This window comes from Jaculus jaculus, chromosome 14 (assembly GCF_020740685.1).
Source record: "Jaculus jaculus isolate mJacJac1 chromosome 14, mJacJac1.mat.Y.cur, whole genome shotgun sequence".
Taxonomy (NCBI): domain Eukaryota; kingdom Metazoa; phylum Chordata; class Mammalia; order Rodentia; family Dipodidae; genus Jaculus; species Jaculus jaculus.
This window is the reverse complement of record NC_059115.1, coordinates 9,057,696-9,084,546: the sequence shown is the minus strand read 5'-3', so window position 1 is coordinate 9,084,546 and position 26,851 is coordinate 9,057,696. Positions and strand designations below refer to the sequence as shown.

The window sequence follows — 26,851 nt, the reverse complement described above, 5'->3', positions numbered from 1 at the left end:
CTTCTGGAGCTCTTTGGGTTGGATTTTTTTTTGTTTTTCCAGTGCCTTTAGGTGGATGGTTAGGTTATCGATTTGGGATCTTTCTGTCATTTTTATGAAGGCATTGAGAGCTATGAATCCCAGCATTTGGGAGTGGAGGCAATAGAGTCAGAAGTTCAAGGTCATCCTCAGCTACACAGCTAGTTCGAGACCAGCCTGGGATACATGAGACCCTGCCTCACAACCCAAATGCATGTCCTTGATGGCTGAGGATGCTGAACACCTTCCTTACACACATGTCTGTGGATTTGGGATGGAAAGTTCTGTAGATGTCTGTTAGGTCTAAGTGATCTATGGTTTTGTTGAGCTCTCTTACTTCCCTGTTGAGTTTCAGTTTGTATGATCTATTACTGATAATGCTGTATTGAAGTCCCCAGCTATGATGGTGTTGGTGGTTATTTCTGTTTTATTGTCCAATGCCTGGACACAGGCTCCCTGGCCACAGAGACACACCAGCTAAGCCTAGACTGTCTGCTGGGACTGAAAATAGGTCCTTTGCACAATGGTCAGGGTAGGAGGGCAAGGCCTGGGCCACACATAGCTCTGGGCACAGTCCCATTACCAGATGATGACAGCTCAAGGTCTCTATGCCTCTTGGACCCTCCCGGGGCTTATCTGTGCATCAGTGTCCCAGGTACCTGGCACAGCTGGTCTTGGGCTTTCTGGTCTCTCAGGAGGCAGTCAGGACCCATCGTGTCCCTCCCTCTGGTTGGCAGATGGTGCCCAGAGCTGGTAACTCTGCATGGAGGGAGGTGAAGAATTCTCCAGGGAAGGAAGTGAAACTTTTAATGGTCCTGGGATTTGGTGGTCACCTAGCCCCAGCCCATGACCCTTGTTCTCCCAAAAGCCTGCAGGCCTGGAGTCCCAGTCCCAGGCCCTTCATCAAGGGCGAGCTCCAGATAAAAGCTGCTGTCACTGCTAGGCGCTGCCCCGCATAGGGCTGTCATGTCAGGGGTTGTCCTCTGCACCCTGCTTGCTTCTCTCATGGGCCGTGTCTCTGGGGCCCTTTCTGGACCACTGGGCTGGCGGTTGCCAGGGAAGACTCCTCGCTTTGAGCGTGCTGGGGATGTGGTGATCGGGGGCAGCTTCTCCATCTTACGCTTCTACAAAGTTACCCTGCTTGATTTCACAACCCCTCCGGCTGGGCTGCTACCTTCAGGGTAAGTTCTGAGCTTGGGCAAAGAAACCCCGAGGGCCACAGCCATCTTCAGGAGGTTCCCTGAAGCCCTGGGCAGAGGCTGCTTCTTAGAATGGTGGTGAGGTGGCCAGCTTCAGCCCTGTGTCCTGTGCCTGTGGCTCCGTGGCTGTCTCGTTCATAGCCTTGCTCTGTGTGTTTTCTTTTCTGACCGTAGATGAAGGGAATGTAGGTTTCTCATTTGCTTCTGTGCTATGTGGACCACCCAGTCTGTCCTGGGTTTTAGGTCTCTTGTTTGTCCTCTGTGTTTAGAACAGGACCTTGTAGGTTAGCTTGTTGAATGAATAAATGTTTAATTAATCAATATCTTCATTGGTTATCAGCCCGTGGTGTGCCTCTCTTTCTCTATATTCTCTTTGCCCATTTTTCTCCTGGGTTAACTGCTTGTCTTTGAACAAAGAAGTTCTCAACACTGTCCATTTGGTTATGCATTTGAAAAATGTCTGTTTAGCTTTACTTAAGAAAGTGAAAGGTTGTTGGGTGTGTGGTGAATTATTGTAATTCCAGAATTTGGGTAGCTGGGGCAGGATTGTGAGTTGTAGGTCAATTGGACTACATACTGAGTATTTGCCACTTATTTATTAATTTAATTTTAGGGAGAGTAAGCGAGCAAGTGAGCGAGCGTGCGAGAGAGACAAAGAGACACAGGGAGAGAGAGAATTGATACTCCAGGGCCTCAGCCACTGAAATCAAACTCCAGTAGCTTGCGCCACCTAGTGGGCATGTGCCGCCTTGTGCTTGTCTCACCTTTGTGTGTCTGATTCACTTGGGATCTGGAGAGTTGAACATGCGTCCTCAGGCTTCACAGGCAAGGGCCTTAACTGCTAAGCCATCTCTGCAGCCCCAGTACTTGCCCTTTTAAAAGTGATATTGCAAGTATTTCTTTTTCACAGTTCTCTTCCCCCCAGTGTGTGTGTGTGTGTGTACGTGTGCACATGCACACATGTGTGTGGTGGGGGAGGGGCTTGCACAAAACATGGTACCTGTGTGGAGTCAAAGAACAACCTCCGTGTTACAGTCTTCTCCCTCCAGCTGCTTTGAAACAGGCTCTCTCTTGTTGCTTCTTGCCATTGGGAGGGCCAGTCTTTCTGGCCCTCAAGCTCTGATGTCCCAGGAAGCTGACCCCCATTGCTCTAGGCATTTTGGAGCTATGCAGCATGGGCTCCTTTGCTTCTGGCTTTATGTGTGTGATGTGGACGGAACCTCAGTTGGCAGGCTTTCTGAACAAGCGCCCTTAACTGCTGAGTCTCTTCCCAGCCCAAGGGCCTGTTTTAATAAACACAGCATGGGGCTAGTGAGACGGCTCTGTGGGGCAAATGCTTATAGTGTCAGCAGACCAGACCCTTAACGCCTGTGAGAAAGCCCCGTGCTAACACTCACCGTTGCCCAGAACTGGCGACACAGACACAGGATGCTCTCTGCGGCTGGTCCTGCTGAATCAGTGAGCTGTAGCTCCAGCAATAGACCCTGTGTGAAAAAAAGATCAGGTAAGTGACTGAGGAGGTCACCCAGCGCTGACCTCTGCCCTCCATCAGTGATCCCCTGCACACCTGCACACACAGACATAGGAAGAAGCAGACCCACGCATATTTGTGCAAAGTTGTCAAAGTTCTTCCCCAAACAACTGCAATCATTTTGTATTCTTACAGAAAACACACAACACTTTCAGTTATGCATGCTTACTGTACCATCACTGAATATTCGTGTGTGTGTGTGTGTGTGCGCGCGTGTATGCAGGCTTGCATTTGCACACACACAATACAGGGATTGAGCCTAGAGTCTCATCTGTGCTACACAAATACTTTACAATTGAGGTACAGACTTAGCTCTGTATTTACTCATTGTATTTATTTATTTATTTGAGAGCGACACAGAGAGAAGGACGCAGATAGAGACAGCCAGAGAATGGGCGTGCCAGGGCTTCCAGCCACTGCAAACGAGCTCCAGATACGTGGGCCCCCTTGTGCATCTGGCCAACGTGGGCCCTGGGGAATCGAGCCTCGAACCAGGATCCTCAGGCTTCACAGACAAGTGCTTAACTGCCAAGCCACCTCTCCAGCCCATAATCATTGTTTTAGAACAGAGTGACAAAAATTGCCCATGGTCTTGAAGTCATTGTGTAGCTCAGGATGACTCATTGGACTCAGATTTTTGTCTTGTGCATGTGTATGTGATATGCAGCATGTGTACACATGTCTCCATGGAGCAACATGTTTGTGTGGGTGCAGGTGCACATGTGTGTGTGGGTGTTGAAGTCAGAAGTCGACCTAGAAAGCTATTCCTCAAATCTGAAAATACTTCCCCCATTGCCCCTGGCTCCGCTTGGGTATTCTGAATGACACTGCTAAGCACATCGCTGTGGGACACCTGTAGTCACTTCTCTTCAGTCACTGACTGTGTTCATTCCTGCTCCATCCACCCCAAGGAAAGTGACACATGTGAGCTTCTCTTCCCTGCAGCGTTTCTCCGTGGGGCTACCGGGTGGCCCAGAGTTTCGTCTTTGCCGTGGAGGAGATCAATAGGAGCCCCCAGCTGCTGCCCAACCTGACGCTGGGCTTCTCCATCCGCAACTCTGGGGACTCGGTGCGCGGCGCCCTGCGTGAGACGATGGGCTTTCTCACGGGGCAGGAGGAGCCCGTCCCCAACTACACATGTCATCCTGGTCCTCCTCGGGCTGCCATGATCGGGGACACGCGGTCAGCCCTGTCTGTGTCCATGGCCAGGCTTCTGGGGCTGTACAAGTTTCCCCAGGTGAGTTGTTGAGAGCCCTGTCCCTCCGTGGACAGCAGTGATGGCGATGGAATCGATGGTGGAGGTCAGGATTCGGAGCAGCTCCTCTCTGGTGCCGTGCTCCCTGTGAGCACTCTCCAGCCCAACACGGTTCTCGTCCACACGACCAGGTTGTCAGCCCTATAGGCCTTTAGCATCTACGGGGAAACTGAGCTTTGAAGTGTCCAAATTCCAGCTTGTAGGACTTCAGAGTAAAATGCAGGCTCTACAGTGAAATTTGACTTTCAGACAAGCAATGAATTATTCATAGTGTAAGTCTGTCCTACTATTTAAACCAAAATGTTATTTGGTGGTAATAATATTGTGTGTTCTATGAGATCAACTTGTTCTAAAATATCATTGTTTATCTGAAATGAAAATTTACCTAGGTATCCTGTACTTTTATTGCAAAACCATGAAACGTACTTGTCTGAGATTGAGTCAGCCTTTTCCCTCAGCATGAACCACCCAGATGCCACATCTGGATGGAATATTACAGAATCCCAGCTTATTTGACGACTGCCCTCTGGTGGCAGGAGAAGGGTTTGCACTGAGATAAGGAGTCAGGGCCTCATCCATTCCAGACCCCCAGACCGAGCAGCTCCGTTCTGCACAACAGCCCCGGGGACGAAAGGCGAACGCAGACGCAGGGCCCTGATGGCCACACCCGGAGGTGCGCTTCTCTGCTTTGGGCACGTGGTGTAGTCTCTTCCTTGACAAAGGAAGTGAGAATTCTCGTCTGTCAGATGACAGGAGGTGGCCTGTCGTCCTTGTCGCCACCATCGAGGAACAGCCCAGCAGCTCTGCGCAGACCAGAGAGTCAGACCAACCAGGCTGAGGCGCAGAGACAGAAAACTGTGAGGGGCAGAGGAGGGGTGGCGAAGAAGAGGTGAGGTTCACGTGCCACGGGCTTCATTCCAGACGACACATGGGCGGTGCCGGGATGAACCAGCCAGCGAGGTCATGGTAATATGATGGAACCTCCAGGATTTGTGGGTACGGGTATGCATCACCCCATCTGGCTATATATCTGGCACATATTTCTTTTTTTAAAATTTTTTATTTGTTTATTTGAGAGCGACAGACACAGAGAGAAAGACAGGTAGAGGGAGAGAGAGAGAATGGGCGAGCCAGGGCTTCCAGCCTCTGCAAACGAACTCCAGACGCGTGCGCCCCCTTGTGCATCTGGCTAACGTGGGTCCTGGGGAACCGAGCCTCGAACCGGGGTCCTTAGGCTTCACAGGCAAGCGCTTAACCACTAAGCCATCTCTCCAGCCCGATATTTCTTTTTTTTTTTCAATTCCTATTATATTATTTAAAAATGTACAGTTTGTGCTTTGCTCAGAATCCTGTTCCTACTGCTGTGGATACAGGCACTTAGCGTGGATGTGTTAGAGTGCCACACTTGCTCCATGGTTATACTGAAGTAGGATTTCACTCTAGTCCAGGCTGATCACTCTGTAGTCACAGGCTGGCATTGAACTCAGTGATTTTCCTACCTCTTTTGCCTCAGTGCTGAGATTAAAGGTGTGTGCCACCACACCCAGCAAGCATAGATATATATTTTTAATTTTTTGTTTATTTTTATTGATTTATTTGACAGTGACAGAGAGAGAGGCAGAGAGTGAGAGAGAGAGAGAGAATGGGCATGGCAGAGCTTCCAGCCACTGCAAACGAACTCCAGACACGTGCGCCCCCTTGTGTATCTGGCTAATGTGGGTCCTGGGGAACCGAGCCTAGAACTGGGGTCCTTAGGCTTCACAGGCAAGCGCTTAACCGCTAAGCCATCTCTCCAGCCCACGCATAGATATTTTTAAAAGTAAGATGTTGAAACGTAATTTGTGGAAGGAGATATTGCTTAGTAATTAAGGGGTTTGCCCGCAAAGTCAAAGTACCCAGGTTCTCTTCCCCAGGACCCAGGTAAGCCACATGCACAAGGTGGAGCATGCATCTGGAGTTTGTTTACAGTGTCTGGAGGCTCTGGCATGCCCATTCCCTCCCCCCATTCTGTTTCTCTCTCGAACGAATAAAATCAAATAAATTAAAAATGTAATCTGGATGATACTGTCGTGGGTCAGGACCTTGGTATTCAAAAATGCTGGCTGGAAATTATTACTGGCTGGGAGATGGTTAGAGGCACAGGTTCTGGGACCTGCTTCCTCTTCTATCATTTTCCATTAGTGATGGGGTCTGATGTAGCTATGGTCTGCCTGGAACTTGCTGTCTGCTGGGATTATCACAGGCATGGTCTCCATGAGTAGCACTGGGACTACTTTATAATCAGCTCATACCTTCCTGGGATCCTAGTGAGCTTCTGAGCTGCTTTGGTTTTGGGGTGCTTTGACAGCAGCACCTCACATTTCTCAAAATATGGTCATGTCCAGCTGTGCTCCAAAGTAGAGTGACTTGTGGTCCTGTTTGCCTAGAAAAGCCTGCGTATATGGGATGTGTGATGTTTGATGTGTGATTTCTTTTTCTTTTCTTTTCTTTTTGATTTTTCGAGGTAGGGTCTCACTCTAGTTCAGGCTGACCTGGAATTCACTATGTAGTCTCGGGGTGCCCTTGAACTCACAGCGATCCTCCTACCTCTGCCTCCCAAGTGCTGGGATTAAAGGTGTGTGCCACCACACCTGGAGGATGTGTGATTTCTAACTATAAGGACACCTAGTTGACTTTGTAACCCTTGCTTCATCTTCATTTTTAGTATTTTTTTATATTAGTTTTTCCATCTTTTTAACTAAAATTTTTTATTGTCAACTTCCATGATTGTAAACAATATCCCATGGTAATCCCCCAACCACTTTCTCCTTTGAAACTCCACTCTCCATCATGTCCCCTCCCCCTCCCAATCAGTCTCTTTTTTATTTTGATGTCATGATCTTTTCCTCGTATTATGATGATCTTGTGTAGGTGGTGTTAGGCACTGTGAGATAGTGGACATCTAGGCCATTTTGTGTCTGGAGGAGCACGTTGTATAGAGTTCTACCCTTCCTTTGGATCTTAAATTCTTTCTGCCACCTCTTCCACAATGGACCCTGAGCCTTGGAAGGTGTGATAGAGATATTTCATGCTGAGCACTCCTCTGCCACTTCTTCTCAGCACAATGGTGCCTTCTGAGTCATCCCAAGGTCATTGCCATCTGAAAAGAGAAGGTTCTTTAACCAAAAGTGAGAGTAGCATTAATATATGGGTATGAACATTAAGAGAAGTGCTTACTGGGAAGTTTGTTGAGCATAGTATATCCTTTTAGCCAGACAGCAGCAGACATCATATCCCTAGAGCTCATGACTACCCCCTGTTGTAGGTTTTCAATATCAGGGATGTATGCTCTCCCATGGATGGGCCTCCAGTCAAATTAGAGGGCAGATGGTTTTCTCCATAACAGATGTGTCACTATTGTACCCATTGGCTCAGTTGGCCTGGCTGGCCAACTATAGGGCTTGCAGTGTCCACTGTTGAGTATCTTCACTGGTGATTGCTCTCTTTCCCATTGAACTGCATGCAGCATGGCTTCTTCCCACTTTCTGTCAGCTGGACTATATAGAGGAGGTTTTCAGCTCAGCTCCAGCGGGATTTCTCAGTGAGCTTGTAGCCCAAGTATGTGGAGTCTTCAGCAATAGTGTCTTACCATCTATTCCTGGTGGGAAACCAAAAACCTCATCAATGGCCTGTAATGTTTTGGGGGCATCAGGGACCTCCCTGGCCAACAACTCACTGGAAGGTATCCCATCCCTGGCACTGAAAATTTTCTAGTAACAATCTGTGACTTCTGAGTGTTCCATTGTCCAAAAAAAGCAGGTTTCCATATGAGTTATTTATATCCTCTTAGATTTTGATTAGTCCTCCCTCCAACTTTCCTTACTCAGTCTCTCCTCCTGACCTCACTTAGGCCTTTTCACCCCCATTAATCTGTTCTTCTACTTATGTATATACAATACCATCCTATTAAGTCTCCCCTTCCCTCCTTTTTTATTCCCTTTATGTCCCCTTTCTTGCTTACTGGCCTCTGATACTGAGTTTTTTTTAAATTAATTAATTAATTAATTTATTTGAGAGCAACAGACATAGAGAGAAAGACAGATAGAGGGAGAGAGAGAGAATGTGTGCGGCAGGGCTTCCAGCCTCTGCAAACGAACTCCAGACGCGTGTGCCCCCTTGTGCATCTGGCTAACGTGGGACCTGGGGAACCGAGCCTCAAACCGGGGTCCTTAGGCTTCACAGGCAAGCACTTAACCGCTAAGCCATCTCTCCAGCCCTGATACTGAGTTTTATTCCTACTCACATAGAAGTGCAGTCATTTGTAGCAAGGATCCACATATGAGAGAGAACATGCAATATTTGACTTTCTGGGCCTGGGTTACCTCACTAAGTATAATCCTTTCCAGGTCCATCCATTTTCCTGCAAATCTGCAGTTTTCTTTACTGCTGAGTAGAACTCCATTGTATAAATGTGCCACATCTTCATTATCCACTCATCATTTGAGGGACATGTAGGCTGGTTCCATTTCCCAGCTATTGTGAGTTTTTCCATCATTGGTGATAGGATCTCATATACTTCATGTTAAGCTCACACTCACTAGATAGCTGAGAATGACCCTGGACTTCCAAGTGCTGGGATCACACATTGCCCCATGAGGCATGGTTTGTATGTTGCTGGGGGTTGAATTCAAGGCTCTCTGTATACTAGGCAAACTCTCTATGAACTGAGCTGCATTGTCAGCCTCAATGCTTTATTTTCATAGTGCCCTTCTGCCCACATCTGAATTCTAACCATCGGTTTGATCCAGAGTCCTGATTCTAACTCTCTCCTATTGTCTGTCTTTTTCCTTGCAGGTCAGTTACTCGTCCACGCTGCCCAGCCTCAGCGACAAGACCCAGTTCCCGTCCTTCCTTCGGACCCTGGCTAGTGACCTCACGTCCTCCCATGCGCTGACCCAGCTGGTGCTGCACTTTCAATGGTCCTGGGTGGGCATTCTGTCCCAGGATGATGACTTTGGGCAGCAGGCCAGCTCTGTGGTCACTCAGGAGCTGGCCCAGGCTGGTGTCTGCATTGAGTTTAACCTCCATGTTCCTTCCCAGGAGTCCCTGGAGAAGACTCAAACTATTGTTCTAAAGATGCAGAGGTGCACTGCCAAGGTTGTTCTGGTCTTCCTGAACAGCTTATATTTCCAGCTCATCCTGTACCGCTTACTGGATCTCCATGTCGCAGGTCAGGTGTGGGTCAGCCCGGATGCGCTGCACATGGCTCTTGCCCTGAGCGTTCCGCATGTCTCCCAGGTCCTGCAAGGTTCATTCAGCCTTCTGTTTCATAGCAGCCAGGCACGTGGGTTCCCTGAGTACCTCGCTCAACTGAGCCCCAGCCGAAACCCAGAGGACATGTTCATAGAGAGCTTCTGGGAGTCCACCTTTGGGTGCACGTGGCCCCACAGAAACAGCACAGTGACGGGGGGTGTCAAGTTCTGCTCAGGGAATGAAAGTCTCAGAGACCAGCAGTTTCCTTTCCAGGAAGTGAGTAAAGTTGACATTGCTTACACAGCTGTCCACAGCATCGCCCATGCCCTGCAAGACCTGATCACCTGTGAGCGCGGGGACGGGGCATGCGCAGACCCTCAGCGCTTCCAGCCCTGGCAGGTGAGACAGAAATGTGGGGCGTGGGTGGGAGATTCATGGAAAGAGCTGGAAGAGGCCATTGGCTGTGTCTAAGTTACAGAGATGGAGCAGAGACTGTAATGGACTCTTCAGTGGGCCAGGAGGCGGCATCTGAGACTGAGCACTGGTCACGGAGTCAATGTCCTAAGATGAGTCACATTGTGGGGTCGGATCATTTAGCAAATGCAGAATGCATACTGAACTTCAAGAATCAGATAAGCTGTAAATCGATTTTTTTTTTTTTTTGCTGTGTCTAAAATTTGAGTCCTTTCTGGTATGATGATCTCTCTCTTTCTCTGTGTATGGGTTCATGTGTGAGGTATAGCCACGTGCACGCTATGGCATAGGTGTTTAGGACAGAGAAAAATTTTCATGCACCAGTCCTTACTTTATATCCCATTTGAGACATATTCTCGCCTTGGTCACTGCACTGACCATGAGGCTAACAGTCCTAACAAGTTCCAGTGGAGTCCCCTTCTCTTCTTCCCTTCTTACTGTAGGCATACAATAGCATTTGGTTTCTGTGGGCTCTGGGGACTGAAGTAGGGACTCTGGCAAGCACCTTATTCACTGATACTTTGCCTAGTCCTCCAAGTAGAATGTTTATTATTTTTTGAAACTTGTTTGCAAGGAGGGAGGGAGGGAGGGAGAAAGAGAGAGAGGGGGGGGGGGGGAGAGAGAGAGAGAGAGAGAGAGAGAGAGAGAGAGAGAGAGAGAGAGAGCGCGCGCGCGCGCACATTGGCCTTCCAGGGCCTCTTGCCACTGCAAATGAACTCCAGATGCATGCTCCACTTTGTACATTTGGCTTACATAGGTACTGGGAAAGTGAAACCAGTCAATTCCAGTCAGGTTTTGTAAGCAAGTGCCTTTAACTACTGAATCACCTCTCCAGCCCCTCCCCATTTGAATATTAATAAACACTGAATGAGTTTTAATGTAAGTGTGCTCAAATCCTGAAGTTTAAATAGACAGCAATGAAAACTTTATTTTATTATTTTATTTTTAACATTTTTTTTTAAATTTTAAAAGGAATGAGATTGAGAAAGAGAGAGACATAGAGAGAGAATTGGCATGCCAGAGCCTCAGCCACTGAATTTGAACTCCAAACGCTTGTGTCACCTAGTGGGCATGTGCAGCCTTGCATTTGCCTCACCTGTGTGTGTCTGGCTTACATGGGGTCTGGACAGTAGAACATGGGTCCTTAGGCTCCTCAGGCAAGAGTTTTAACTGCTAAGCCATCTCTCCAGCCCTATTATTTTATTTTTGGCACTTTCAAACATGTATAGAATGAATTGTGATCTCCCTCCCCTCACAAATATCTCTCATGCCCCTTACCTCCCACTAAATCCCTTCTTCTTCTCATTTAATCCCATGCTACTTTCGTACAATTTTATGATCCACTGAGTAAGTTGAGGTCCCCTTGCTTGGTGATGGGTGGGAGATTGTTTATTGAAGAATGGGCACCCTAACCCTCCAGTGGCTGCACCACCAAAGGACACAACTCCTCTTTCCCAGTAATCGTCAGTTGCCAAAGCTACTCTTGGAAGTTTGGGACTCATGGACCCCTCCCACATCCAGTATGAAATATCTACAGACGCAATCTTACACAGGACATCACATTGGCTGTGAGTTACTGAGTGTAACAACCATGTCATGTCTAGAAGATTAAACTCTGCAGCTCCCCTTCCTACCCACCTGCTCTTACATTATTTTTTTCTAATTAACTAGAAAGTTTGTTGTATGAACTAATCATGTGTTGGTCTCATTACCTTTGTATTATCTTTTATTTAATTTGAATTTTTATTTGTTTATTTGACAGAAAGGGAGAGAGAGGGAATGATTACGTACATCAGGGCCTCTAGCTGCTGCAAACAAACTCCAGACACATGAACCACCTTTACGTGGGTCCTGAGGAATCAAACATGAGTCCTTATGCTTTGCAGACAAGCACCTTAACTGTTAAGCCATCTCCCCAGCCCCTAGCTTCAGATTAAAAAATTTTTTTGTTTATTTTTATTTATTTATTTGAGAGTGACAGAGAGAGAGAAAGAGAGAGAGAGAGAGAGAGAGAGAGAGAGAGAGGGAGGGAGAGGCAGAGAGCAAGAAAGAATGGGCATGCCAGGGCTCCCAGCCACTGCAAACGAACTCCAGACGTGTGCGCCCCCTTGCGCATCTGGCTAACGTGGGTCCTGGGGAATCGAGCCTCAAACCGGGGTCCTTAGGCATCACGGGCAAGCGCTTAACCACTAAGCCAACACTCCAGCCCTAGCTTCAGATTTTTGAGGAGCCTCTATACCAATTTGCAGATGCAAATTGGCCAATGCAGCTGTGATTCCAATGTGGCTACAGCAATGGGAGGCAGAGAGAGATGAATCTGAAGTTCTTGGTATAGCTGGTCTGTTGTGTTTGCATGCTCCACTCTGGCTGTTCATTTGCAGTAGCAAGAGACCCAGGCCCAAAGAAGGTGGAGCACAGACACTTCAAAATGTCCTCTTACCTCCACACTTGCACTGTGTCATAACTGCTCATACACATGCACACACACACACACACACACACACCTACAAATGAATAATAAAAATTAAAAACAAAAACGTACATATCTCCATGAGACATATTTATAGTAAAATTTACCCCATAGATAACCATACCCTGTGGATTTTTCACAATCAGTTTATTTGCACGATGAACTCATGCACTGAGGCTTCTCAGATGGAAAGGACTTCTGCTTCTGTTGATCGCATCCAGCTGTGCATCCAGTTCTCCTCTGGCAGCTGCAGGATGTGAGCGCTTGTGAGTCCTCTTGTCCATCTGTGCCTCAGTGTCAGGGACGAGTCCTTGGGACTTCCTCCATTAGCAAACTTTGGAGTCCTCTCCTACCTTAACTAACAACACAGAAATGCCTCCATGCACCTTAACCAAATGCCCAAAGAGAATTAAGACTTAATTTATGGGTTCTTCAATCTGTCATACCCAGTAGTCACACCTATTTGAACTTAATAGTCTCACTCTGAGAAAGGATGATAAGCATGTCTATTCACTGACCATATCTACAGAGCTCAGAATTTGGTGGTGGCACATTTGTGCTGGTAAAGCCAGATGCCTGGCCCATATCAGAAGTACAGGTGTCTGTAAATTTCTGGACTTTTCACTTCTATCAAGTATATAATTTCATACTGTGACCAACACACCGCCTTCTGATGGATGGTGAAACATCAAGGGCATCTTCCCTAATCCACCCAGGGTGCAGGTGAATATCCAAGGCCCAGAACTGAGAGGGGGACTCTCAGAGGTTGTACTTGTGGATGGCGAGCCTTGGAGGGCTGAGGGCAAGGAAGGTGGATGCTTTTGTTAACTGTGCTCAGATGATTTGGGCCTCTTTTATGAGCTAGGAGAAAGTGCACGTGGTTGTGTCCAGATGAACAATAAGGACTGCTGGCTTCTTAGCAAGGGAGGCAGATTAGAAATTACACAGGGCAGGGCATGATGCCATATGCCTGGCATTGCAGCACTTGGGAAGCTGAGTCAGAGAGAGCCTGAGTTAAAGACTGGCCTGGACGGCATAGCGCTGCCCCATTCACATACAACGTCCATGAGGTCTGGGATTTGGCTCAGTAGGTACAATGCTTCCCCACAAGCATAACTGAACCCACACAAAGCCGTATCCTATAGTGTCCACTGCCTGCAATACCAGCGTGACTATAGCAAGAAGGGAGGCAGAAGCTCGCAGGCCATCTTCTCTGTGGAGGAGTGGAGAGCAATGAACAATGAAAGGACCTGCCTTTGATGAGATGTGAGGCAAGGACCTACACTCAGAAGTTGTTCTTTTGCCTCCACATGAACAGCAGCTCTTACACACATGAACATGTGACCCCTGACATCCTACGCTGGCCACACGTAACAACATGGATGACCTGGGGTCTGTACAAATGCTGGGGAGCCCACGTAGAGTGGGTGAAGAGGTGGGGAGTGAGCCAGGAACACTGGGCAGTGAGGGCAGTTCCGACTGTGAGGAGATGTCTGACGTCTGAGTTCCAGCCGGGAGGATGAGAAGAACCAGCACAGGAAGAGAGTGATGGCCTATCAGCTGGTAAGGTCAGCGTGGGAGTGCCAAGGTCCCGCCTGGGGACAAGTAAGGACAGCCATGTGGCTGGCGTGGAACAACTGTGGGAGACTCGGCTAGGGGACTCAGAGGTGTAGGTGAGTGGGCACAGTTTCTGCGAGCTGCCAGGGCTTGGCCTCTGTTCAGCACTGTGACGGGCAAGGCTGGGGACAGCAGTGCACAAGCAAACCAGCCCCTGGAGCCAGAGCCGCCTTGTGATACTAGTGGGTTCCTTCTTCCATTGAAAAATTAGGAAAAGTTAGGTTGGAGAGATGGCTTAGTGGTTAAGGTGCTTGTCTGCGATGTCTTAGGGCCCATGTTCAACTCTCTAGATCCCCTGTAAGTCAGATGTACAAAGGTGAGGCAAAATCTGTCCCGGCCAGCGGGAAGTTGAGCAAGGACTCGAGGAGAAGTTAACCTGGGTGGAAAAGGCAAACAGACACAAGAAGGAGACGATGCTAGGTGTTTGTCAAGGCCTCAAGATTTTATTTTTTCCATGTAGGTTAATATAGGGTTGTAGGGGGAAGGGGATGTGGTCAGGGCAAAGATCACAGAGTTACTGATTAAACCGCAATGCCTTTGTTTCTTCATCAGCTACCGGCAGGATGGGGGAGTGTTCAGCCAGGTGTACGATCCCATTGTTTCTGGTAGTTGAATATTAGGTGAGGAAGTAGAAACTTAAGTTGCTCTATGGCAGTCTTTGTTTCTGGTAGTTGAATATTAGGTGAGGAAGTAGAAACTTAACTTGCTATGTGGTGCTTTCTGCTAACATGGCCGAGGTTTGGTTCATGGCTCCCAACAAAGGTCAAGGTCTCACATGCCCACTAGGTGGCACAAATGTCTGATTTCAGTGGCTGAGGCCCTGGCATGCAAATTTCTCTCTCTGTCTCTTTCTATCTCTCTCTAAAATAAAAAAAAAATTAGGAAAAGTTTAATTACGTGGCTGCCTTGTTATTAAGATAAGCATAACATATATTCATTATTATGCATTCATTGTTATATTATCAAATATAAGACACTTTTGTGAATCCCCAAAAATACTACAGCCCTCTCTGCACCCCTGTGCCTTATGCTTGTTAGGGTCTGGTTGGAGCTGCCCTGGCTCACTGCAGAGGTCAGTGGTCAATGGCAATGTGGATGAGTCCCAGGACTGGCCCTGGCTAGTCTGCAATGTCTCCCTTCCTCCCCCAGATTCTTCATGCCCTCAAGAAGGTGCACTTCAAGACTCCTGATGGGAATGAGGTTATGTTTGATGCCAATGGAGATTTGGTGACAAAATTTGACGTTCTCCAAGGGAAGAAGACTCTCGAGGGCCAATTCCACTTGGTGCCCATAGGCACAATTGACCCTGGAGTTTCAGTGGGAAACAGAATGATGGTCCATATGAAGGAGGGTCTCCAAGTGAGTTGTCTGCATGCATGCATGACTGCTGAGCTGTTATATGAGAGTCAGAGGGAAGCTTAGAGACCAGAGGTCCTTGTCCCTGTGAGATATATGAAGTAGCTGTGACTCTAGGTTGGGCCATCAACTCAGCTGTGCTGTTTATTTAGTATGAAGCCTGTATTTGAAGGAGTTTGAGGCACTTATACAATGTCAAAAATTCAAATATCTGCTCTGGAGACATGGCTTAACAGCTAAGGTACTATTCTGCAAAAACAAAGAAGACAGATTTGATTCCCTAGGACCCATGTAAAGCCAGATGCACAAGGTGGCACATGCATCTGGAGTTCGTTTTCAGTGGCTAGAGGCCTTGGCATGCCCATTCTCTCTCTGTCTCTTTCTCTCTCTCTTTCAAACAAATAAATAACTAAAAAATATTAACAAAAAATTAAAAAATCAAATATCAGCCTGATATGGTTGTTTCTGCCTTTAATCCCAGGACTCAGGAGGCTGAGGTAGGAGGAGTGTGGTCAGTTTAAAGTCAGTCCTGGATACAGAGTCTACCAGGTTTTCCTGTGCTAGAGTGAGGCCCTGCCTAAAAAATTAAAAAAAGTAAAAGATAATGAAAAGAACTGAAAAAAAAAAAGAAAATATCAGGGCCCCAGAAGCTGAATGAGCGTGAGCATCAGGTGTTTGTCTGAGAGCATTTTCCAGGGTCTGTATTCAGGATCTGCTCTGAGAAGACAGAACTAGTTTACCTGGGAAGCGAGCGGTGCACTCAGCCACAGGGAGCTTCAGGCAGGTGGGATGAGAAGATTCCCATTGTGTTTATTGTTTTAACTTATGTGTCACTGTGAAAATTGTCTGGCAGAAACCATTTAAAGGAAGCATTGACTTAATTTGGCTCCTGATTTCAGAGTTCAATGTCAGCTAGGTCCTCTTCTGAGGACCTGTGGTGAGGCAGAACGTCATGGCTTGTTGGATGGAGAAGATGTCTACTTTGTCCAACTAGGCTTCACTCCACTTTCCACCATCTAATAATGCCATCAACTTACGGACCCATTGAATGGCTCACCCATTGATCAGACTAGTCCTTTCAGGATCCAGTTACTTTTCCAGCATCCATCAGTCAATAATCCTTCCCTAAGCATATGAGACTTTGGGGGATCTCTCACATTCATACCCTGACACTTATTAACCAAATTACACTGTTTGGGGACAGTTGAGTCTGGGTGTCTACTCTTGTCCACAGAAACATCTTAGCTCTCTGTCCACCATCATGGACATGTGGACCCCATCCCATGCAACCGTGTTTTTGTTCTTGGTGATAACTCTAACCAACGTTGGCCTTGAGGTTTTCCAACTGAGAAACAGGTTCCCATTCCCCAGTTCCTTAAACTTAGGGGACACAGCTAATGTTCAGATAATTATTTTTTTAATTTAATTTTTATTGACATTTTCCATGATTATAAAACAATTCCCATGGTAATACCCTCCCTCCCCCCTTCTTTCCCCTTTGACATTCCATTCTCCATCATATTACCTCCCCATCTCAATCATTGTACTTACACATATATAGTACCAGCCTATTAAGTACCCTCCTCCCTTCCTTTCTCTTCCCTTTATATCTCCTTTTAAACTTACTGGCCTTTGCTACTAAGTATTTTCCTTCTCACACAGAAGCCCAATCATCTGTGGCTAGGATCCACATATGAGGGAGAACATGTGGCGCTTGGCTTTCTGGGCCTGGGTTACCTCACTTAGTATAATCCTTTCAAGATCCATACATTATTCTACAAATTTCATAACTTCATTTTTCTTTACCACTGAGTAGAACTCCATTGTATAAATGTGCCACATCTTCATTATCCACTCATCAGTTGACAGACATGTAGGCTGGTTCCATTTTCCAGCTATTATAAATTGAGCAGCAATAAACATGGTTGAGTATGTACTTCTAAGGAAATGAGATGAGTCCTTAGGATATATGCTTAGGAGTGCTATAGCTGGGTCATATGGTAGATCAATGTTTAGCTGTTTTAGGAACCTCCACACTGATTTCCACAATGGCTGGACCAGATTGCATTCCCACCAGCAGTGTAGAAGGGTTCCTCTTTTTCCACATCCCCGCCAACATTTATGATCATTTGTTTTCATGATGGTGGCCAATCTGACAGGAGTGAGATGGAATCTCAATGTAATTTTAATCTGCATTTCCCCGATGACTAGTGATGTACAACATTTTTTTAGATGCTTATATGCCATTTGTATTTCTTCCTTTGAGAATGCTCTATTTAGCTCCAAAGCCCATTTTTTGATTGGCTTGTTTGATTCCTTATTATTTAACTTTTTGAGTTCTTTGTATATCCTAGATATTAATCCTCTATCAGATATATAGCTGGTGAAGATTTTTTCCCATTCTGTAGGTTGCCTCTTTGCTTTTTTCACTGTGTCCTTTGCAGTGCAAAATCTTTGTAATTTCATGAGGTCCCAGTGATTAATCTGTGGTTTTATTGCCTGAGCAATTGGGGTTGTATTCAGAAAGTCTTTGCCAAGACCAATATGTTGAAGGGTTTCCCCTACTTTTTCCTCTAGCAGTTTCAGAGTTTCAGGTCTGATGTTAAGGTCTTTAATCCATTTGGACTTAATTCTTGTGCATGGCGAGAGAGAAGAATCTATTTTCATCCTTCTGCAGATATATATCCAGTTTTCCCAACATCATTTGCTGAATAGGCTGTCTTTTCTCCAATGAGTATTTTTGGCATTTAAAAATATCAAGTGGCTATAGCTACCTGGGCTTACATCTGGGCCCTCTGTTCTGTTCCACTGATCTACATGTCTGTTTTTGTGACAGTACCACACTGTTTTTGTTACTATGGCTCTGTAATATAGGTTAAAATCAGGTATGGTGATACCACCAGCCTTATTTTTGTTGCTCAGTATTATGTTAGATATTCGAGGTTTTTTGTGAATCCAAATGAAGTTTTGGATTGTTTTTTCTATTTCCATGAAGAATGCCTTTGGAATTCTGATAGGGATTGCATTAAATGTGTAGATTGCTTTTGGTAAGATTGCCATTTTCACAATATTGATTCTTCCAATCCAGGAACAAGGGATGTTTTTCCATTTCCTAGTGTCTTCTGCAATTTCTTTCTTGAGTGTTTTAAAGTTCTCATTGTAGAGATTCTTTACTTCCTTGGTTAGGTTTATTCCAAGGTACTTGATTTTTTTTGGGTGCAATTGTGAATGGGAGTGATTCTCTGATTTCATCCTCTGTGTGTTTGTTGTTAGCATATATGAAGGCTGCCTTATTGCTATGGCTAAGACTTCCAAAACTATGTTAAATAAAAGTGGGAACAGTGGACACCCTTGTCTTGTTCCTGATTTTAGTGGAAAAGCTTCCAGTTTTTCCCCATTTAGTAATATGTTGGCTGTAGGCTTGTCATCAATAGCTTTTATTATATTGAGATATGTTCCTTCTATTCCCGGTCTCTATAGGACTTTTGTCATGAAGGGATGTTGGATTTTTCAAATGCTTTCTCTTTGTCTAATGAGATGATCATGTGATTTTTGTCCTTCAACCCATTTATATAATGTATTACATTTATAGATTTGCATATATTGAACCATCCCTGCATCTCTGGGATTAAGCCTGCTTGGTCAGGGTGAAGGATCTTTCTGATATACTCTTGTATTCTGTTTGCCAATATTTTGTTGAGAAGTTTTGCATCTATGTTCATGAGGGAGATTGGTCTGTAATTTTCTTTTTTTGTTCTATCTTTGCCTGGTTTTGGTATCAGGGTGATGCTGGCCTCATAGAAGGAGTTTGGTAGAATTCCTTCTTTTTCTATTTCCTAGAAAATCTTAAGAAACAATTGTGTTAGTTCTTCCTTAGAAGTCTGGTGAAATTCAGCAGTGAATCCATCTCAGCCTGGGCTTTTTTTAGTTGGGAGATTATTGATAACTGTTTGGATCTCCATGTTTGTTATAGGTCTATTTAAGTGATTATTCTCATTTTGATTTAATTTAGGTAGGTCATATAAATCAAGGAAATCATCCATTTCTTTCAGATTTTCATACTTTGTGGACTATATGCTTTTATAGTATGTCCCTATGATTTTTTGAATTCCTCTGGAATCTGTTGTGATGTTACCTTTTTCATCTCTGATTTTATTAATTTGTGTCTCTTCTCTCTTTCTTTTGGTCAGATTTGCTAAGGGTTTATCAATCTTGTTTATCCTTTCAAAGAACCAACTCTTTGTTTCATTAATTCTTTGGATTGTTGTTTTCTGTTTCTATTTCATTAATTTCTGCCCTAATCTTTGTTATTTCTTCCCATCTACTGATATTTGGTTTGCCTTGTTCTTCTTTTTCCAAGGCTTTAAGGTGAAGCATTAGGTCATTTATTTGCGACCTTTCTAATTTCTTAATATAGGTACTTAAGGCTATAAATTTACCTCTTAGAACTGCCTTCATTGTGTCCCAGAGATTTTGGTATGCTGTGTTCTCATTATCATTTGACTCTATAAATTTTTTGATTTCCTTCTTGATTTCTTCATTGACCCATTCATCATTTAGTAGTGTATTGTTTAGTTTCCATGATTTTGTGTGCTCTATAGCCTTTCTTGCTACTGAGTTGTAGTTTAATTCCACTGTGGTCAGAGAGAATGCAAGGAATTATTTCAATTTTCCTGAATTTGTTAAGCTTGGCTTTGTGTCCTAATATATGGTCTATTTTAGAGAATGTTCCATGTGCTGCTGAAAAGAATGTATATTCTGCAGCATTTGGATGAAATGTCCTGTATATATCTGTTAGGTCCATTCCTTCTATGACCTCATTTAGTCCAGATGCCTCTCTGTTTATTTTTTCCCGGGATGATCTGTCAATTGATGAGAGTGGGGTGTTAAAGTCACCCACCACCACTGTGTTTGGTGTTATCTGTGACCTTAGTCCTAATAGTGTTTGTTTGATGAATTTGGGAGCCCCCATGTTACATGCATATATGTTTAGGATTGTAATGTCCTCCTGTTGGAGTGTGCCTTTAATCAATATAACGTGACCTTCCTTATCTTTCTTGACCAACGCTGGACTGAAGGCTACCTTGTCAGATATTAGGTTAGCAACCCTTGCTTGTTTTCTAGGCCCATTTACTTGAAACACCGTTTTCCAACCTTTTACCCTAAGATAATGTCTATCCCTTGTAGAAAGGTGAGTTTCTTGGAGACAACAATTGTAGGATCCTGCTTTTTAACGCAGTCTGCAAACCTATGTTTTTTGGTTGGGGCATTGAGGCCATTGATATTAAGAGATATTATTGAAAGGTGTGTATTTATGTTTGCCATTTTTTTTTTTTTGTGGTTCTGGTTCTACCTTTGCTTTCTTGTGTTAACTAGTATTTGAGTATTGCTTGTTTTTTCCAGGTTCCTTATATGTGTGCTTTTCCTTTTCTTCAGCATGGAGGATCCTATCAAGTATTTTCTGTAGAGCTGGTTTTGTCTTCAAATACTCCTTCAACCTGCTTTTGTCATGGAATGTCTTTATTTCTCCATCTATTTGAATGGATAGCTTTGCAAGATAAAGTAACCTTGGTTGACAGTTTTTATATTTCAGAACTTGGAATACATCACTCCAAGCCCTTCTGGTTTTTAAAGTTTGTGTTGAGTAATCTGCTTTAATCCTGATGGGCTTCCCTTTGTAGGTAACTTGATTTTTCTCTCTAGCTGCTTTCAATATTTTTTCCTTGGTTTGTGTGTTTGGAAGTTTGATTATAATATGGTGAGGAGCGGTTCTTTCCAGGTTTTGTCTGGCTGGGGTTCTAAAGGCTTCCTGTATCTTCACTGGCACCTCTTTCCCAATTTGGGGGAAATTTTCTTCTATGATTTTGTTGAAGACGCCTACTATGCCTTTGGAGTTGAATTCTTCTCCTTCTACTATGCCCTGAATTCTTATATTTGGTCTTTTCATAGTGTCCTGAATATCTTGAATTCCCACTCATACTTTTCTATTAGTTTGTCTTTCTCTTTGTTGGACTGTATTAGATCTGCCACTTGGTCTTCTAGCTTAGATATTCTGTCTTCACCTTCATCCATTCTACTGGTGAGATCTTCTACAGAGTTTTTTTTAATTTCATTAACTGTGTTCTTCATTGCTAGTAATTGTGACTGGTTTTTCTTTATTATTTCTATTTCCTTATTTATATCTTGTATTGCATTCTTTATTTCATCAAATTGGTGTCCTGTGACTTCTTTGATTCCTTTGATTTCCTCTTTGAGTCCTTTGATTTGTTCTCTGACTTCTTTGAACATATTTGCAATCATTCTTTTGAAATCTTTCTCAGGCATTTCCTCTAACTCGTTCTCACTGGAGGTCATTTCCGATGCATTAATACTGTTATGTGGATTTATATTGTCTTGCTTTTTAGTGTTTCTTGTGTTATAATGTATATATTTTTGCATCTTGGATTAAGTTAATGCTTGGATTTTCTAGCTAGCTGGGTATTCTTAGCTGTATCAATTGATTTGATGTTATATATCTTCAGGATAGAAGCTTAAGGTGTTAGGTGTGGCTCTTAAGGCTCTCAGAGTATCTACAAAGGTGTTCCTAGGGGTTGAGTTTCCCTGCTATGGGAGTATTCAAGTAGGCTGAGTGGAATAAAATACAGTTAGATTCTAAAATTTAACTAAACACTGTACACATTCAATCAAAAACAGCACCAAATATTTATGGAAGAGTAGTTATTATAACAACCAGATCCTCTATCAACAGAGGTTAAGATTTCTGGTCTGTTGAGGGATCCAAGTCAGCTTGTGACCAAGTTAGACCCTCCCCTGGTACAATCAATCCCAGTTACCTTTTTGGATGATTTTGATCTCAGTCAAGTTTTGGCTGGGTTGCCAAAGGCAAGTTGCTGGCTGGGTCATTGGGCTGCTGTTCTGATTTCTGGAGCTGGGCACTGGCTTTTTCTGCAGGGCAAACCGAGCCTCGCAACTGTGGCCCTGCAGATCAGCACCCCCGCTGCTGGAACCGCCACTGCTGCTGCTGCTTTAGCTGCCACTGCTGGATCCTCTGCTGCTGCTGCTGGATCTGCGACTGCTACCTCTGAAGCTGCTGCTGCTGGATCTGCTGCTGCTGCTGCTACTGGATCTGCCACTGCTGGGGCCACTGCTGCTGGTGCTGGAGCTGCTGATGTTGCTGTGGGACCCTGCTTCTGCTTGGGTCCTGTTGTTTGCTCAAGTTGGCATGGCCCGGTCCCGGGACCGCTGCTCTGTTCGCTGGAGCTGGGCACAGGCGGTGGGGGAGGGGAGTGAGCTGCAGCTGCTCTGTTCTCTCGCTGTTCCATGTGTTTTTCTACCTTGCGGTCTGCTCCTCCATTGCTCACTGCCGCTCTCCCTTCATGTTTCTTGAGTTTGCGGAGAGCTCAGGTGTGAGTGCAAGCTCTCCTTACCTGGCCTTTCCTGTGGCTGGAGCCGAGCCTGGCAGTTTTCTGGTGCGCTGCCACCGCCACGGTCGGCAGACCTGCCAGGGCCGCTTTTGCAGGCCTGTGTGGGCTCTGGATGCTCTGGATCTCTTCTACTTCTCCACTGCCATTTCTATTTCCTATACATCTCACTTTTTAGTAAAAGTGTGTATTTTGCTGAGGTTTTTTCAGTCTTTTTCCCCCCTAGGCTGCTTTGGCGTGGTACCTATGCCACCATCTTAACTGGAAGTCCAGATAATTATTTTTTAAAAATATTTTTTATATCTTATTTACTTTGGTAGGGGAAAGAGAGAGAGGGAGAGGGAGAGAGAGAAGAGAGAAGGAGAAGGGCCACATCAGGGTTTCTAGTCACTGCAAACAAACTTCAGATATATTGCCACCTTGTGCATCTGGCTTACATGGGTGCTGAGGAATTGAATCTGTATCCTTAGGCTTGCGGGCAGGCAAGTGCCTTAACTGCTAAGATATCTCTGAAGCTCAGATAATTTGTTTGAAGTAACCTTCAGTGCCTTGACTTTGGAGGGCTTTCAATTTCCTTTTGATGTGCAGGACATCCCAGCACCCCACACTTCTCTGAGTCATTCTCGCCCTCTACTTTTCTCCCCATAACTCTTGCTTGTAGGTGGGAGCTGTTCCAGGAGAGGAAATGTCATTCCTTCACAGGTCCTACGTGTATGAGCAGACCTCTGGCTGTAACATGAGGGTGTGTGTAGGATGTGTGTGTGTTGGGAGGTCAGTACGTATGATTCCTGATGTAGGTGTCCCAGAGAGACTGAAAACACTCACCAGTCCACGCTATTTTACTATGATTTTACTACACGTATGCAGGTGAGCTAGGGGAACCTGTCCCAAGCATCCACTCTTCCACTAGAGCACCGTCCAGTCTGGCTTCTCACGTGACACAGATGTTTCCTGAAAGCCACTTCATCTTGTGTGTTGAAAAGGCTCCGATCAGTTCCCCCAGGTGACTGAAGTGGATGGTCACTGATGATACCATGTTGTCACCAGGTGCCCAGCTCTGTCTGCAGCTTGAGCTGCCCTCCAGGGTTCAGCCAGATGCCCCGTCAAGGTGAACCCCAATGCTGTTTTGATTGCAGCCCCTGCCCCGAGGGACAGTTTGCAGATCAGAAAGGTAAGGACACATGCAGCAGGAGTGTGGGGGCCACAGGCACCATGTACCTTGTGCATTCTCTGTCCACTGAGCTGTGCACAGCGTTCAGCTCCCTGAACTTTATGTAAGAACTCTGGAGAGGACACTACTCTTATCATTACTGTTGGGTAAATGTTTTACTAAATTATGTCAAGTGGACAAATATGTGGACCATAACTGCACAGCCCAATAACTTCTCACCCAGCAAACACTCCAGGTTTCTCATCCCTGGTCAATAAGTAGAGCAAAGGCTGCTCCCACAATCCTTCTGGAATCATCGTCCTGCCCCTCATAGCCCCCCTGACTTCTACTGGCATTGATGAGTTCTGCCGGTTTGTAAAACCCCTTTAAGTGGAGCCGCATGGTGAGTGAGCTCGTACCTTGCATTTTCTTAATTTCATTGACATTCTTCCCAGTGGTGACTACTAAGGGTTCTGGACAGTTTAAACAACAGAAAATGTTTTTTTTTTTTTTTTTCTTCACAGTTTTGCACACTGGAAAACAAATCAAGTTGTTGGCAGTGTTGGTTTCTTGAGGCCTCTCTCTTTCCTGTATTCTTTCATATTGACCGTGTGTGTGTGTGTGCGTGCGTGTGTGTGTGTGTGTGTGTGTGTGTGTGTGTGTGTGTGTGTAAGAGAGAAAAATAGAGAGAGAGGGAGGGAGAGATAAAGCCACCAGTGATACTGTATCAGGGCTTGCCCTGATGACCTCACTTAGCTTAAAGTGAGGACTTCACCTTAATTACTTGATCTCCCACTTACCTGTCTCCAAAGAGTCACATTCTGATGTACTGGGGGTTAGGGCTTTAACAAATGCATTTAGGGACATGCAATTCAGCATAGGATAATTGCTCATAAGAACAGTTACTGATGACATTTGGAAAAAAGTTATTAACAAATTCACATAAGCCAGACATGCTGGTGCATCATTTAATCCCTGTGTTCAGGAAGCAGAAGCAGAGACATCAATAGAATGGGGTCATTCTTGGCTACATAACTGAATTTTAGACCAGCTGGCACTACATGAGATACTGTCTCAAGCCAATTGCAACCACAAAAACCTCACATAAAACATAGATGAATGGTATGCAAGAATTTTCTTTGTGTCTCTGCTTCTAATGTTGCCCATTCCAGCCCTGGTAGCAAAGAATAATTTACATTAATTACTGGGAAAGATTTGTAAGAACACTAGTGTTCGGGGAGCCTCTTTCACAGAGCTGGCTTGACTACACATGTTGTGTGTGTGCCCCCCCATAGACATGAAGAGATGTCTTCTGTGCCCTGAGGAGCAATACTCGAGCCACAGCAGAGACCGCTGCCTGCCCAGGACAGAGATCTTCCTGGCCTTTGACGAACCACTGGGACTCGCTCTGGCTTCGGTGGCGCTCTTCCTGGCTGGTCTGGCTCTGCTGGTCCTTGGAGTGTTCCTGAAGCACCGAGACACACCTGTGGTCAGGGCCAACAACCGAGCCCTCAGCTACTTGCTCCTGGCCTCCCTGGCCCTGTGCGCCCTCTGTCCCTTGCTCTTCCTTGGCCGTCCCACTGCGGTCACCTGCCTCCTGCGCCAGACCACCTTTGCTGTGGTGTTCACCGTGGCGGTCTCCTCCATTCTGGCCAAGACCCTCACAGTGGCCCTGGCTTTCAGGTTCACAAGACCAGGGGACAGGGTCCACGTATTCCTGGGACCACAGGCCTCTACTTCAGTCGTCCTTGTTGCTTCTTTCATGCAGGTCATTCTCTGTGGCATGTGGCTGGGCACCTCCCCTCCATTCCCAGACAGGGACATGGTTACTGAGCCCATCCATGTTGTCATCCAGTGCCAGGAAGGCTCTGGCATTGCTTTCTCATGTGTGCTGGGGTACCTGGGCTTCCTGGCAGGGGGCACCTTCTCTGTGGCTTTCCTGGCCAGGGGCCTGCCAGATGCCTTCAACGAGACCAGGTTCATCACCTTCAGCATGCTGCTGTTCTGCAGTGTGTGGACAGCCTTCCTGCCCCTGTACCACAGCGCCCGCGGCAAGTCCACTGTGGCTGTGGAGGTCTTCTCCATCCTGGCCTCCACCGCAGGATTGCTGGGTGGCATCTTCATCCCCAAGTGCTACATCATCCTGCTGAAGCCCGAGCAGAACACCTCTGCCTGGGTGAGGCAGGGACAGCGGGCTCGGCAGGAAAGACCGAGTGAGGCTCTCCAGAGAAGCCTTCCTGTGTCCACGGCGCAAGGCCCCAGGATGTAGTCCTCGTGGCAGACACCAGGATCACATGGCTGGGCTCACTGTTACTGTGGGGATGAGAAGAAGGATGAAGAGTGAGATGAAGCACATGGAGCAAGAGGCCAACGCCTGCCGTGTCCAGACAGTGGACATGTGGAAGCTCATGACTGTTCTTTTTGTATGTCCTGCTTAGGGAGTTCACCATTATGAATGTTTGAAAAGGGTGATTGCCGGGGTCCAGCCCTGGCTTGAAGGAGGGTCCCCGAAGAGAGGTGTGAAAGGGAGCGGCGAAATAATGACTCGAAGTCAAGTTCTGGTGCAAGCTGACAGGCTAATGCTGAAGGCAGCTGAGTTTTTCTATCCTTTTCTCTCTGTCTCCTTTTCTGTTTCTACTTTTTAAATTTTTTTCTTTCTATTTTTCTATTTTTTTTCTTGCTTTTTCTTTTTCTATTTTTTTTGTCTTTTTTCCTGTTTTCTGTTTTTCCCTGTTTCTATGTTTTCATGTTTCTATATTTCTCTGCTTCTCTGCTGCCACAGCTCTTAGTCTCAGTCTTTTATTTTCTGATCGTGTCATGCAAGAACAAACTTCAAGAAAGGTACAATTTCACATAATTCATAGAAACTTTTTGTTATTCCTTATCATCAAACAATTCCATAATTATTTACGTCAAGTAAAGTCATCAGGCCCCTGTAATGATTAACTGTTTTCACATTTTCCCCATGTATGTGCGGTCAAGCACTTGTGATTTCTTGGATTTCTACTTTCAATTACTCTATTAAAGGTGAGAGGCAAAACAACCACAAATGGGGCTTCCCATCATTAATCACTGATCCAGCAGATCCATTTATCCTTTAATTATTTATTTTGAATATTCCTTTTCAC

The 26,851-nt window shown here is 45.5% G+C and overlaps 1 protein-coding gene across 1 annotated transcript; it reads left to right on the top strand.

The window, feature by feature from the left end:
- The first annotated feature begins 984 nt into the window (after positions 1-984).
- On the top strand, positions 985-25,992 carry LOC123454817 (vomeronasal type-2 receptor 26-like). Its single transcript, XM_045134230.1, has 6 exons — positions 985-1,199; positions 3,694-3,985; positions 8,837-9,634; positions 14,946-15,155; positions 23,621-23,744; positions 25,019-25,992. The coding sequence occupies exons 1-6, from the start codon at positions 985-987 to the stop codon at positions 25,990-25,992; spliced, it is 2,613 nt and encodes an 870-aa protein (XP_044990165.1).
- Positions 25,993-26,851: the final 859 nt, after the last annotated feature.

Bases quoted from the DNA above. Each gene is read 5' to 3' on its own strand.
- LOC123454817 (XM_045134230.1), top strand. From the start codon at position 985: ATGTCAGGGGTTGTCCTCTGCACCCTGCTTGCTTCTCTCATGGGCCGT. The intron at 1,200-3,693 runs GTAAGTTCTGAG...TCTTCCCTGCAG, and splicing joins GCTGGGCTGCTACCTTCAGG to CGTTTCTCCGTGGGGCTACC. The intron at 9,635-14,945 runs GTGAGACAGAAA...TTCCTCCCCCAG, and splicing joins AGCGCTTCCAGCCCTGGCAG to ATTCTTCATGCCCTCAAGAA.